General features: G+C 37.6%; 1 protein-coding gene across 2 annotated transcripts in view; it reads right to left on the bottom strand.

Moving 5' to 3' along the window:
* st6gal1 (ST6 beta-galactosamide alpha-2,6-sialyltranferase 1) overlaps positions 1-14,815 on the bottom strand; it is a 45,965-nt gene that overhangs the window by 4,515 nt on the left and 26,635 nt on the right. For both annotated transcript variants that reach the window (XM_038305062.1, XM_038305063.1), the window contains 6 exons: positions 12,220-12,426; positions 10,338-10,685; positions 9,987-10,254; positions 8,264-8,361; positions 458-559; positions 135-309 (listed from right to left, as the gene is read on the bottom strand). In XM_038305062.1, the coding sequence (XP_038160990.1) occupies positions 135-309; positions 458-559; positions 8,264-8,361; positions 9,987-10,254; positions 10,338-10,685; positions 12,220-12,426 (1,198 nt within the window). The remainder of the gene's footprint in view (positions 1-134; positions 310-457; positions 560-8,263; positions 8,362-9,986; positions 10,255-10,337; positions 10,686-12,219; positions 12,427-14,815) is intronic.

The following is a 14,815-nucleotide window of genomic DNA, read 5'->3' as shown; positions in this document are numbered from 1 at the left end:
AGTTTTTATTAGATTATCCGTTTCCCACACTATGCTTTTATTTGTGAAGAGGAACCTATTTTTATCAAACCACATTGGGACCCGAGTTGACAAAATATAAACAGGAAATTTGAGACAGCTGGTGGTTCTCATACCAAGCAGGCCAGAGGAGGGCGGGTTTTTCTGTATGGGTTCAGCCATGTTGTCCTGAATCCTCTGCCACAGCTGCCATTCAAAGCGAGGATGCAGGATGTAGAAAGGCTGCTGTGGGTGAAGCCTTCTGTATCGCTGGTACTGGCTGAAGATGGGGTAGTCTGTGTGGTTGTACCACTGCAGGAGGGATTAACAGCATTTTTGGATAAATGTGCCAGGAAATAATAATAATAATAATAATAATAATAATAATAATAATGTGGCCTACAACTGCAGGAAAGTTTTTAATAACGGTTAAAAAAAAACAGAAACCTAAAAAGGGTACCTGGCTGAGGTCAGAGGAAAAGGGGGAGGGGTCCCAGGCCACCAGAACACCTGAGCTGTACAAAGAACTGGAAAGGAAGCGCAAGTCCTCATTCGCCATCACCTAAAAGACAAACATTTTATTGACATACTTAAAGGCCAAAAATGCAAACAAGCAATTTGCAAGACAGAGTTGAGCTAGAATTATCAGTATGTTTATATCTCACACTAAAAATTACACACCTAACCCCCTCAACGGAGCCCTTAGTCTTTTCACATTTGCAATTAAGAACATGCCTTCCATTCAGATTTTCAGATTCCTATTCTGGCTCAGGGGTGCATGCAACCTAGCACCATGTAATGCAGGTCTTCCAGACCACTAGGGGGAGATGGTGAACTCGTATGGGATCAGAATATAGAAATTACTATGAATCAGGAACTGCTGGTATAAATGGGCTATAGGGCTAAGCCCTCCCTGGTGTTTATAACGAAACAATTAAAATACCTAATAAACACAAAAACGTAGCGTATTAAATTCGATCAAATCTACAACAAAACCCAGTCTGGGAAAACCTCAGGCTCCCTTCATGGGGCTAATTTTCACAACCTTGCTCATGTATAATCTTTCATCAGTCAGAATGATTAAAACATGTCTTGTCACTCCTGTCAAATCTTTGAAGAAAAATAATATCAGAAAGAGGCTTACTTCAATTCTTAGCATATAAAAACAGAGGATGCCAAACACTTCCCTTTGTAAACTATATTTACATTTTTGCCAAAACCCAAATGTTTTGTATGGACTAAATGAAAGCGCACAACTTTGATTGAAGAAAGCTTTGAGCCTTTGGTATTTTTGTGCAAATGTGACAGGATCTAAAAAATACTTGGGCAGCTCGTTTTTGCAGTTTAACACTCGCAACATGAAGACAATGCTCAGTTACAGGTGCTGGTCATAAAATTAGAATATCATGAAAAAGTAGATTGATTTCAGTAATTCCATTTAAAAAGTGAAACTTGTATATTATATTCATACATTACATACAAACTCATATATTTCAGATGTTTATTTTGTTTAATTTTGATGATTACAAATGACAACAAATGAAAATCTCAAATTCATCATATCAGAAAATTAGAATATTGTGAAAAGGTTCAAAATTGATGGCCCCTGGTGCCACACTCTAATCAGCTAATTAACTCAAACCACCTGCAAAAGCCTTTAAATGGTCTTTCAGTCTAGTTCTATAGGCTACACAATCATGGGGAAGACTGCTGACTTGACAGTTGTCCAAAAGACGACCATCGACACCTTGCACAAGGAGGGCAAGACACAAAAGGTCATCGCTAAAGAGGCTGGCTGTTCACAGAGCTCAGTGTCCAAGCACATTAATAGAGAGGCGAAGGGAAGGAAAAGATGTGGTCGAAAAAAGTGTACAAGCAAGAGAGATAACCGCACCCTGGAGAGGATTGTGAAACAAAACCCATTCAAAAATGTGGGGGAGATTCACAAAGAGTGGACTGCAGCTGGAGTGAGTGCTTCAAGAACCACCACACACAGACGTATGAAAGACATGGGTTTCTGCTGTCGCATTCCTTGTGTCAAGCCACTCTTGAACCACAGACAGCGTCAGAAGCGTCTTGCCTGGGCTAAAGAGAAACAGGACTGGACTGCTGGTGAGTGGTCCAAAGTCATGTTCTCTGATGAAAGTAAATTTTGCATTTCCTTTGGAAATCAAGGTCCCAGAGTCTGGAGGAAAAGAAGAGAGGCACTTCATCCACGTTGCTTGAAGTCCAGTGTAAAGTTTCCACAGTCAGTGATGGTTTGGGGTGCCATGTCATCTGCTGGTGTTGGTCCATTGTGTTTTCTGAGGTCCAGGGTCAACGCAGCCACATAACAGGAAGTTTTAGAGCACTTCATGCTTCCTGCAGCTGACCAACTTTTTGGAGATGCAGATTTCATTTTCCAACAGGACTTGGCACCTGCACACAGTGCCAAAGCTACCAGTACCTGGTTGAAGGACCATGGTATCCCTGTTCTTAATTGGCCAGCAAACTCTCCTGACCTTAACCCCATAGAAAATCTATGGGGTATTGTGAAGAAGAAGATGCAATACACCAGACCCAACAATTGAGAAGAGCTAAAAGCCACTATTAGAGCAACCTGGGCTATCATAACACCTGAGCAGTGCCACAGACTGATCGACTCCATGCCATGCCGCATTGCTGCAGTAATACAGGCCAAAGGAGGCCCAACTAAATACTGAGTGCTGTACATGCTCATACTTTTCATGTTCATACTTTTCAGTTGGCCAACATTTCTATAAATCCTTTGTTTTTATTGGTCTTAAGTAATATTCTAATTTTCTGATATGATGAATTTGAGATTTTCATTTGTTGTCATTTGTAATCATCAAAATTAAACAAAATAAACATCTGAAATATATGAGTTTGTATGTAATGTATGAATATAATATACAAGTTTCACTTTTTAAATGGAATTACTGAAATCAATCTATTTTTTCATGATATTCAAATTTTATGACCAGCACCTGTATATGGCTCCCTTCTCTGTACCATGTCATATCTAAACAAAGAAATCCTGCAGTTTTATAAGCCAATTACATATCACTTCTGCTGCTTTAATGTCACATTTTGTGCTTTTACTTTTGATCAGGGATATGGAGTACATCTATGAAGGTTGCTATGGCAACCAGTCCGCTTTTATGAGTTAAAGCATACTTTAAGTCTAAAAGGTAGTTTATGTAACAGCCGCCACTCATTTCCTTCATTTAACCAAAAGAAAAGCACATTTGAGGTTGAGATTTTATTTGCAAGGGGGATTTGGGCAAACTTTAAATCTTAAAAACCTTTTTCTGTTTAGTCCTTGTGTATGTACAGTTAAAAATGTTTTACAGCTTAAAAAAAAGTTTTTGTATTTGTTTGCATACCCAACTAAATTTCTTTAAAGTGCCAATATTGCCAAAACCGACACTTCTGTTTGGCATGAATCTTATTCTCTAACCCGAAAGGGTTGGATTATACACCATCGCTCCATATTGTGACACAAAGACCCATTCTAGAGTTGGTAAATGTGTTTTCATCTGGTTAAACATAATTTCTTCAGAATGACAATAAACTTTAATAAAGAAATTTGTGTACAGAAATATTTTCAAATGTGCAAGCCTACAAAATGTAAATTGTGTGATCTTAAAACCACTATGAATCTAACTTCAATCTAAATCCACCCCCCAAAGTAGTGTAAGATCATAAGAAGGCGGTGTTTCCTCAGCTGTAAAGAAAGTTTTTTACTCTCTCTTAATAGCATGATTTTTCAATAGAATTGCAAAGAAGCCCACTCTCTTGCATTTTTTCTAACACAGAAGACAAACATTTTGAGAAAGTTAGATTTATTTAATGTTAAAATTACAGCCGCATCATTTAGGCATCAAAGAATATCTATGTATTTGTAAGAGTTTTAATAAAAACAGTGTATGAATTTGCATTCAAACAGGTGATTTATTGTCTGTAAATTGTGGGAATTCTTAGTTTTAATCAATTTAATACCCAAACAAAGTGTTTATTTTTTTTCCATACATCACAGACTAGAGCTGTTCATTTGCAGACTAAATCCTGGATAACTGAATGGTGCATCCGATATCCCAGTGTACTATCATATTTCTGTCCAGATGTTCTAGTAAATCAGGAGGAGGATGTGTCAAGGAGAATAACTTTGGACTATTCTATTGTCAGTGTTCATTCTCGTATACGTTTCACACTAGTGGACAATATTGGCCTTGTTACAAACCCCCTTTTCCAAATATCTTTACTTCAGTGCTTATGGATGCACTCACCCACCTGCTGCCGTCCAGCAGCTGCCTTCCCCATAGGGAACGGGTCTTCTGGACACTGATATCCTCAAGTCCTAATCCCTGCGGCTGGGCAAGTGTTCCAGCACATTTTTTTCACATCTTTTTTGAGGACAAGTATCCAGTTTTTATACTAAAACAGTGACTTTCTTAACAAAATGTAATCAGAGTGAGGTTGCTTGCACATTTAAAAATTATACATTTAAAAAGCAGAGGAAAAAGATGGAATAGTAAACATTTTTTAAATGTAGAATTTATTAATGATCGAACTGTATTTGGTTTAATAACAATGCACTTTATTAACACAGCTAGTCTCATAAATTTTAGGTTTTCTTGTAACCCCCCCTCCCCTCTGCAAGTTTATGTATTCACTTCACCTTACTAACGGTCACTATTGTAATGAAAATAACCTCTGATATTCCCAGCCCCCATAAATGAGATTTGAGAAAGGCCGGAACAAACTGAAATCAAAACAGAACCATATTCCAAGCATCCCCCCTCCCCAAAAAAAAACTATTATATCAAAATATTATTCTAAGTCATCACTGAACCAAATATATTGATTCGGAGTGTGTGATACTGTTTGGCACAGTGATTTTCTTTGTTTTCCCCAGTGTAATGAACGTGTGAATCTGTTCATCTATCTTTCATATGCAGAGTTGAACCAATGCTGCTGCAAGAGAGGAGCAACAGGTAGATTTAATTTTTTTATGAGTCAGTCCCCTCAGTATTGCAGTGGAGCAGACACAACACTAAAGTGATTTATGAATAGTCATCTTTCCCTCCTAATAAGTAGGGTAGATTATTATTGTTGTATAATTATTGTTTCCTTCTCTCTCTACACCATTCTAGCTAATAAATTAATTCTCTATGCAGATCAGCTCATCACTTCGCTGGTGGCTCGTCAATCATTCTGCTAACAGATATGACAACTCTGATGACTTATTTAAATCTAATTAGTACTATGATTTATTTTCCTCTGTACTCAGGTAAAATACACATCAGTTGCTTTAGCTCTACAGGTGCTGGTCATAAAATTAGAATATCATGAAAAAGTAGATTGATTTCAGTAATTCCATTTAAAAAGTGAAACTTGTATATTATATTCATACATTACATACAAACTCATATATTTCAGATGTTTATTTTGTTTAATTTTGATGATTACAAATGACAACAAATGAAAATCTCAAATTCATCATATCAGAAAATTTGAATATTACTGAAGACCAATAAAAACAAAGGATTTATAGAAATGTTGGCCAACTGAAAAGTATGAACATGAAAAGTATGAGCATGTACAGCACTCAGTATTTAGTTGGGCCTCCTTTGGCCTGTATTACTGCAGCAATGCGGCGTGGCATGGAGTCGATCAGTCTGTGGCACTGCTCAGGTGTTATGATAGCCCAGGTTGCTCTAATAGTGGCTTTTAGCTCTTCTGAATTGTTGGGTCTGGTGTATTGCATCTTCTTCTTCACAATACCCCATAGATTTTCTATGGGGTTAAGGTCAGGAGAGTTTGCTGGCCAATTAAGAACAGGGATACCATGGTCCTTCAACCAGGTACTGGTAGCTTTGGCACTGTGTGCAGGTGCCAAGTCCTGTTGGAAAATGAAATCTGCATCTCCAAAAAGTTGGTCAGCTGCAGGAAGCATGAAGTGCTCTAAAACTTCCTGGTATGTGGCTGCGTTGACCCTGGACCTCAGAAAACACAATGGACCAACACCAGCAGATGACATGGCACCCCAAACCATCACTGACTGTGGAAACTTTACACTGGACTTCAAGCAACGTGGATGAAGTGCCTCTCTTCTTTTCCTCCAGACTCTGGGACCTTGATTTCCAAAGGAAATGCAAAATTTACTTTCATCAGAGAACATGACTTTGGACCACTCACCAGCAGTCCAGTCCTGTTTCTCTTTAGCCCAGGCAAGACGCTTCTGACGCTGTCTGTGGTTCAAGAGTGGCTTGACACAAGGAATGCGACAGCAGAAACCCATGTCTTTCATACGTCTGTGTGTGGTGGTTCTTGAAGCACTCACTCCAGCTGCAGTCCACTCTTTGTGAATCTCCCCCACATTTTTGAATGGGTTTTGTTTCACAATCCTCTCCAGGGTGCGGTTATCTCTCTTGCTTGTACACTTTTTTCGACCACATCTTTTCCTTCCCTTCGCCTCTCTATTAATGTGCTTGGACACTGAGCTCTGTGAACAGCCAGCCTCTTTAGCGATGAACTTTTGTGTCTTGCCCTCCTTGTGCAAGGTGTCGATGGTCGTCTTTTGGACAACTGTCAAGTCAGCAGTCTTCCCCATGATTGTGTAGCCTATAGAACTAGACTGAAAGACCATTTAAAGGCTTTTGCAGGTGGTTTGAGTTAATTAGCTGATTAGAGTGTGGCACCAGGGGCCATCAATTTTGAACCTTTTCACAATATTCTAATTTTCTGATATGATGAATTTGAGATTTTCATTTGTTGTCATTTGTAATCATCAAAATTAAACAAAATAAACATCTGAAATATATGAGTTTGTATGTAATGTATGAATATAATATACAAGTTTCACTTTTTAAATGGAATTACTGAAATCAATCTACTTTTTCATGATATTCTAATTTTATGACCAGCACCTGTATTTAGCTCTGAAGATGGTGGAATGATTGTCCAAGGAAAGTGCTTCTGGGGAATTTACCTGAGAAAAAGGGATTAATCAGTTGTGAAAGAGGATAGGGGAACTGGAGCCTGGTGAGAATTAATTATCAATGAAGAGTGGAGGACATTTATAATTAAATTCAAATTTGTGAAAGTAATGCAGCAGTAAAACTTAAAATTACCATCTCATATCTTTGACTTTTGGATACATTTTTAATCATTCTGTTTGGTTATTTTTCCCCTTTGATTCTCTGCTCATTTATTTCACCCATCTAAATAAAAAGTCACTTTTAGCAGCATTATGAGCCAATTCTTTGCTCTTAGTCCATCTTGCAGCAGCAGATTCAATGAATGACATATTCAGAGGTTGCCACAAAAGACTTGCCAAAATGTTCACGCTGTGTGCCCTTCCTGATGCAACTGGGATTCAAAGCCCAGTCCCCTACTGTACAGTCGTAGACTTAAACCACGTCACCATAGCGACTGCCATTGAGTGAATTTAGAAATAGGAAAAATACCAATTCTTACTATATTTCCTTAAATGTGTTGATCATTTTAAAAACATGGTGAATGCCGAGCTGTAGTAAAGGATACTTTAAGCTGGAAGCTACCTAGAACAAGGGTAGTGAAGCTAAGAAAGAATACATAAGCAAGTGTATATCAGGAACAAGTCTAAAAATTAGAGTCTGCTATTCTGAAAACATTGACCTTGTATAAAAAAGAAAAGAAAAAACATGATCTACACTAATAATTATCACCATTCAGCCAGTGCCGTTTTCATCAACAATGAAGATGATGAAAAAATTTCATTGACAAAACCTTTTCATGATGATAAGGAGACCGTCACAAAAAAAAATGGCTCCCGGATGACTAAAACATGGGACGTGTACAAACATTCGTTGTTAAGACAAAGACTAGACGAAAATGTTGGTGGATGGTACCTATGAAATTCACAAGCAATGACATTTCTGCCTGTTATGCATTTAATCTGAGAATCAAAAGCTAAACCATCAACAAGGGTGCAGCCCAAGACGGGACAGCATGTCAATATAAGTAAAGTTTACCTCCTTGTTTATGTTCTGTTTTCAGGTTATGATAGGTTTACCAGGTTGGGTTATATGTGCTTCATTAGTAGCTTAGACTAAATGTCCATGTGACCAGATTTCATGTAAGTTCTGAATTACTAGTTTTTAAAGTAAAAATCCATAAGTTCAACCACAGATTTCCTATAACTGAATGTAACTAAGAAACAAACCATCACATTTTCTCCAACTCCCAGTGCCTATAAACTGTTCTACATTTATAAGTTCACCTGTGAGTTAATGAGACGGATCGTTGTTTTGGAGCCAACATCTTTCTCGAAGCCACTGGTGGGAGCAGCGTTGAAGCGTATCACAGCATCATGAGAGTCTGTAGGTTGATCAAACAGACAGTTTTGAGAGGAAGGAAAGATAAGAAATTAACAATGCAACACTTATTTTCTGTCCAAATAAAAAAACCACACACAAATCAACTCATAGACCTCACAAAGCTTTTCTAGTGTGTGAGATTTATCCAATTAAACCACTTAAAAGTACACAGCTGCTGCAGATCTCACATGCATTTCATGATTGATGATCTGATCGATTGCTCTTTAAAAAATATAAAACAACTTTTTGACAAATATTAAAACCCTTACATTTTTAGGCATTTATCCTTTAAAATTCTTTTAAATCATATCTTACTTTCTACCAGGTAGTTTTTAGCTAGGTTCAAAAGGTTCTTTATTTATATTAAAAAGGGTAATTAAAAGGGTAATTAAAAATGTGGCTTTAATGATTATTTGAAATAGATATAAAAACAACTGCTATGATCTTTCAAAACTATTGAGGATACGATCTAATGCCCACAAGGTCAAACATTTTATTACAGGCTCCAACATACCTATGAACCTCAAATGACATTTAGCAAGTTGCACTATTGCCATCAAGTTTCTAGCATAATTCTAACTTGACCTCTACTTGGTCTACTGTTCCTTGTACAGATGGAGCTTTTAAGAATAATCCACAGATATTTGGCTGAAGTTTTGTGGCCTTTCAAGAGTCGAAAGAAGGATAAATTGCTTCAGCATCTCAAAAAAATGTTAGTGTGATGGAACCATACATCTTTCGCTTATTCATCAAGGTCATAGTGGGGCTGGTCCCCATCTCTAGCCGATCTCTAGGATAGAGTACACCCTGGACAGACCTCCAGTATATCACAGGGCAACAAAGACACAAACAACAGACAACCATGCGCACACACTCCCATCTAAGGGTAATTTAGAGACTTCATTTAACCCAACCACCTGCAGGTAAATGTGGCCAGCAAGGAAAAAAAAATACAAAAAGATACAAACTCAAAGCAACAATTACAGCAACCTCAGTTCACATTTGAAAGTTGCTCAAACACTCTTGCAAGAAGGCCACAAATTTGTCATTTTTATGACAGATGATACAGAGACATTCTTATCTCACAAATATGTTGAGACTTATCTCTTGACTTGTAGCAAAAGAATGTTTACCCCCTCAATATTTTTTACAGGTTCCATATGAAGCAAAGTTAGGTTTTATCTAATTATAATGGGTCTACCTCTTTTTGCAATATTTTTGGTTAAACCGATCTAAAAAGAAGCTGAGGGAGGTAAATCAAGCCGTTTAGACCCTAATCTACCATAAATTTCTCATTGCTTCTATCTTTTACTAGATTTTATGACTAGAGTTTAAGATCCATTCCAGTCCCGGGGAAGAACCAAACACCTTTGCATATCTTAACTTTTACACATGCAATTTTGTAGATCCCCTGCAACATTCCCACTTATTGCACTAAATGTTTTGGGGGGTTTTTTTTGCTCACACAATTTATCACTTCTTGTTTTCTTTGAAGATTAGGTTTGTCTGTAATACATAAAGGACTAACTTAAACAGAAGATGTCAAAATGTAGTTTTGATAGTTTTGACATCTTTGATAGAAAAGGTTACACATTTTAATTTTGCAACCACAGGGAAATTTCTCACCAATCTCTTTGCCCAGTCCAGAGTTGCGTAGTGACCCTGCAGACGACACCACTGCGCAGCTCTTGTATGGGCCGAGGTCGGAGGACAGCTGTTGTGGTGGCAGCAGCAGGGAAGCCCAGGCCATTGCAGAGAAAGGCTGAAAGTCTGGAGTCAAAGTGGAAAGTTGTACCTTCTCTTTTAGCTGACAGAGCAGCTCATGGCCACTAAGCTTTGTCCGCTTGGAGGTACCACCAGAACCAGACACCTTGACACCATATTTATTCATTGCCTGACAAAAATTACAATATATGTAATAAGCAAGCATATGTAATCAAGTTCATCTGGTGAGGGTTAAAGCAGCAGTTAACTCACCTGATAGTTTTGCACCACCTTCTGCAGCCTGCCTCCAAGCATGCTGCTGGACATTTCCTCATTCCACACTTCTCCTAATAGTCCTTTAGGTCCGAAGAACTCTGCATCCCCCGACTTGCCGCTTAGCTCCCCTTTACGCCGTCCGCTGAATAGGCCCGCCAGCACTCGTGTTAAAGGCCGTGGCAACAAGCGGGCGAAAAAGCCAGAGGATTCTTTTGCGCTTGTTCGTTTTGGAGGAGATTCCAAGTCTTCATTGGTGTGGTTTGACAGCACAGGGATTGGGCGGTGAGGGTCATTTGAATGCTTCTGAGGGACCACATTTGGGGTTTTCGCTCCGCCTCTCACCACCTGAGGGAAGTCCCAGCAATGAGGATAGATTTCACATATTAACTTTACACAGGTGATATAAATTTATCTAAAAAATAAAAAAATAGAGGACTGTGGGAAAGTGCAATATTTTTTGCACACCATCTCAGAAAACGAAACTCATTTTATAATCGTAACACACGGACTATACATCTAAGCCCATGTTTCTAACAATTTTGATAATTATAGCTTAAACTTGATAAAAAAAAGTGACTTGTTAAATTAGAACCTTGTGTTAATTATTATTAGAAATTCATAGCGTCACACCCTAATCAGCTAATTAATCAAAAACACCAGCAAAGGTTTGCTGAGCCTTTAAACGGCCTCTCACTTCCATTTTGTTGAAATTATTACATTTTGCAAAACTGCAATGGAAGCATTTTTGCATCACACAAGTCACGTGATGTGAAACTTGACCTAAATACCATCTTGTAAAAGATGGAGTAAAAATTCTGTCCGCATGGAGAACCTAGGAAAATTTGTAACCGTGTAGAAAATATGGCGAGTAAGCAGCGGCTCATACTGCTGAAGTTTTGAAAATCTCAACATCTACAGACATCCTGTGATTTAGTTCATAATTATCACCACTATCAACATATTGTGGAAAAACTCCAGGAAAGAAATTAGTGTCACCCTGGAACTGTATGAGGAGGATTAGATAAAGTTCTAAACGGCTGCGTTTTCTACTTCCTCGAGTAGTGGGGTGTTGTCAGCTTGCTCTTTATGCTGAACACGCACCCGTCACGAATAATGAACCCTTTAGTCATCCTCCATTTTAATTTGATCCAAGGTTACCTGACTGAACACAAAGCAGGATCATAACGCCATCTTTAAAATGTATATCAAATGACCTTGGTCATTCTTAGATTTCTGTTGACATTATTTCAGTGGTCATAAATCTTAAAAAATTAAATGATTTCCAATTTTATGAGGGACAAGCTTGATTTTTTTTCTTGGCATCTTTGGTTAAGGTGGCAGGTTTAATTTTTATTGTAGATCATTTTAAAAATCTAAGAAACATACAAAACGCCTGATTCATCTTTTCAATGTGGCACAGGTAACTAAAAGAAATGTTTTTCTTTTTCAAAGGGATTCTGACAGACCTGTTTACAAACCTTAATATGGGTTTGCTGGTGAAGATTCTCAGTCATCCAGGTCATAGTCATTCCAAAAAAGTAAAAAAATAATCCACTAGACTTTTTTTCCAGGTTTGAAGAGGTTTCGCTTCCCATCCAGGAAGCATTTTTTAATTAAAAATGTCAGAAAAAGTTAAGTTCGAGGCTTTATAGAGTAGCTATTTCTGATGTTTTTAATTGAAAAAGCTTCCTGGATGGGAACTTGAAAAAAAAAGTCCAATGGATAATTTTTTAACTTTCTTAATATGAGATAAATCAATTTAAACCTGCTTCAACCCACTTGTGTATCAACAAAAATTATATAATTAGAAGTAGTTTTGTACTTTTAAGTTAAAAACTGCAACGTCAACATAAGGGAGTATAAAGGAGGAGCAACAAACCTTGATGACAGAGTGTGTACGAGGCTGGGCCCTGGTACGTGCCCTCACACCAAAGATGGCGTCTGTGACGGGCACGCTGTTTTCAGCACACAGTGCATAAAGTAAAGCCATGGAAATGCAGAATAAGGTCATGCAAACGGCTCCACGGCGAGCTCGACGCCTCAGACGCCACAGCAGGCTGACCCTGTCCATCGCTGCTCCAGGAATCTGAACAGAAAATGTCACATGGCAGAAAGAAAGTATATCCAAACCTTTGTAATCATTTTGCAAAGAAATGTGTCCATAAAAAACAATAGGAATCTCTTAATTGTTATTTTAATTCCAGTGGTGGGTAAAGTATCCAAGAAAATGTACTAAGGTAAAAACTGACATTACCTTTATGTTTATCTGAGTAAAAGTATTTGGTAAAGAGATCACTGAAATACTGATAACTAATGATGTAGTATATGAAATGCTTTCACAAAGACAAAAATAGAACAAAATGTGCAAATACAGGTATTTTAAATTCTAAAATGAAAATAGGTAAATTTATAAAACAATAGCAAGATAAACTTAGGCAGAAGAAACACTTCTCACAAAAAAAGATTATAGATTAGATAGATAGATCAGGGTAAACAACATCAAGTATTTAAATGTGGTTTTGCTTTATACAGTGAAATTACTCAACTGGTCACTACCTACTTCTGCTTAATTCAAAGATATAGACTTAAAAATTACCAACAGACCTAAAACAAGAGGCTTAAAAAAAATAGCAAATTATTAAATAGTGTCTAGGTGTTACTTTATTGTATCTCTCACACTATATCCGTTGGTTGTTCTGTTCTTTTTACATCTCTTTGCAGGTGATGAAGCAGTCTAAAAATGTTTTATCATTATCTCCCTTTTATCTCCTCTTTCTTTCATCTTTTCTCCTTTTTTCCTGTTTTTCCTTTCCTGTTCTGCTTACATTGCAGTATCCATATAATCTGTAAAACTTCCTGCATAATATAATAAAGACGTCAAGACGTGATTTAGTTTCATCAGAATGTTCAGCTTGGGTGCTGCAGTTGAGTGGAGGTTCTTTGGTGTGGGTGGAGTTTGATCAGTTTGTTCGATTTTCAGTTATAAAAAAAAATAAATCTAACACCTTTAACAATCTCCATCCACAAATAGTCAGCCCAGCTCTGTAACCAAAGTGTATTACTTGAGAGGGTAATTTAACACTATTCAGTTATTTAAACAATGCCTTCATGTGTGATGAATCATACCTGTCCAGGAGGTAAGGAAAAAAACAGTAACTTGCAACCAAAATACAAGCACAATGAAAAACAAGCGGTGAGAAAAGATCTCAACCTTAACGAGGACATAGATATCTATCAGTTGTTGTGAAGATAATAAGGGAGGTGGCTGTAGGTTGGAGACTAAACAAGGAACAGCTGATCATGATTATTGTTTAACTACACAGTGGCAGAGACATTAAGGCCCAGTCCCATTTCCCTCACTTGTACTGGTTTTGGACCCTAGTGTTCAGTTTTGTGCATTCACTTGTGATGTTAGTGTGTCCTAATAATCTTAAAATGTAAGTATATTTTTACAATTAACCCCCCCTTTTCTTTAAAAATATGTTGGGATATTTTAGTTAGATGTAAATACAACTGAATTCCTTACTATTGTGTTAAAACATGAATATTGCATAATCGTTATTTTTTTGTAATACATAAATCGACAGTTTTTTTGTGTGTGTTTTAACGTAGGATAATTATGACCACAGTGGGTTCATAATAAAGACATAAAGCTTAGGAATATAAAGGAAAGCTGAGTACTTATAACCTTAAGTGATGGAAAACTTGAATCCATATAAACAGCCTTTCTAATTATTTGTGAAATGGTCCTAAAGAACAGTTCAGCAGTCATTCTAGAGGGCTCTCTAATCTAAACCCCAAACTGTTCACAACTTTTCCCACTTATTTCCAGTCAAGTCATGTTGCTTGGGTCTGCTTGTAGCTGCCCGTATGAAAAAACTGTTAGGTAACTGACTGCCATGCCAACCCTTTCCCTTTCAGAAGTTTCTTCTACATTCTGTTCGTTTGTGTGTGTGTGTGTGTGTGTGTGTGTGTGTGTTTGTGTGTGTGTGTGTTTGTGTGTGTGTGTGGGTGTGTGTGTTTGTGTGTGTGGGTGTGTGTGTGTGTTTGTGTGTGTGTGTGTTTGTGTGTGTGTGTGTGTGGGTGGGTGTGTGTGTGTGTTTGTGTGTGTGTGTGTGGGTGTAATGGCTGAGAATCAGTGGGGGTCCTCACTACATATAGCAGAACAAGCATGTGAGTAGGGGTGTGTTTTTTTTGAGAGTGGAATGTGTAGTTTATAGGCAAAGCAGATCCTAAAGTGGTTGTGGGCAGCATTAAAGTAAGAAGGAACTGACCTATTCCTTTTGCCCAATGAATTTTTCTGTTTCTTTAGTTACGCAGTTGGTTCTTGGCCTTAGTACAAAGATTTGGTCAAAAACTCCCTGTCTTCTGTTTGAATGAGCGGCTCCATGACGAATTATTTTGTGTTCAGAAGTCTTTTGTCTAAAAATACAAACACGCTGCTATTAAACAGCTTATTTCCATATAGACTTGGG

This window comes from Cyprinodon tularosa, unplaced genomic scaffold (assembly GCF_016077235.1).
Source record: "Cyprinodon tularosa strain WSP-4 unplaced genomic scaffold, ASM1607723v1 ctg550, whole genome shotgun sequence".
Lineage (NCBI taxonomy): Eukaryota > Metazoa > Chordata > Actinopteri > Cyprinodontiformes > Cyprinodontidae > Cyprinodon > Cyprinodon tularosa.
Note: the sequence above shows the minus strand (reverse complement) of the source record. Positions and strands in the feature narration are given on the sequence as shown.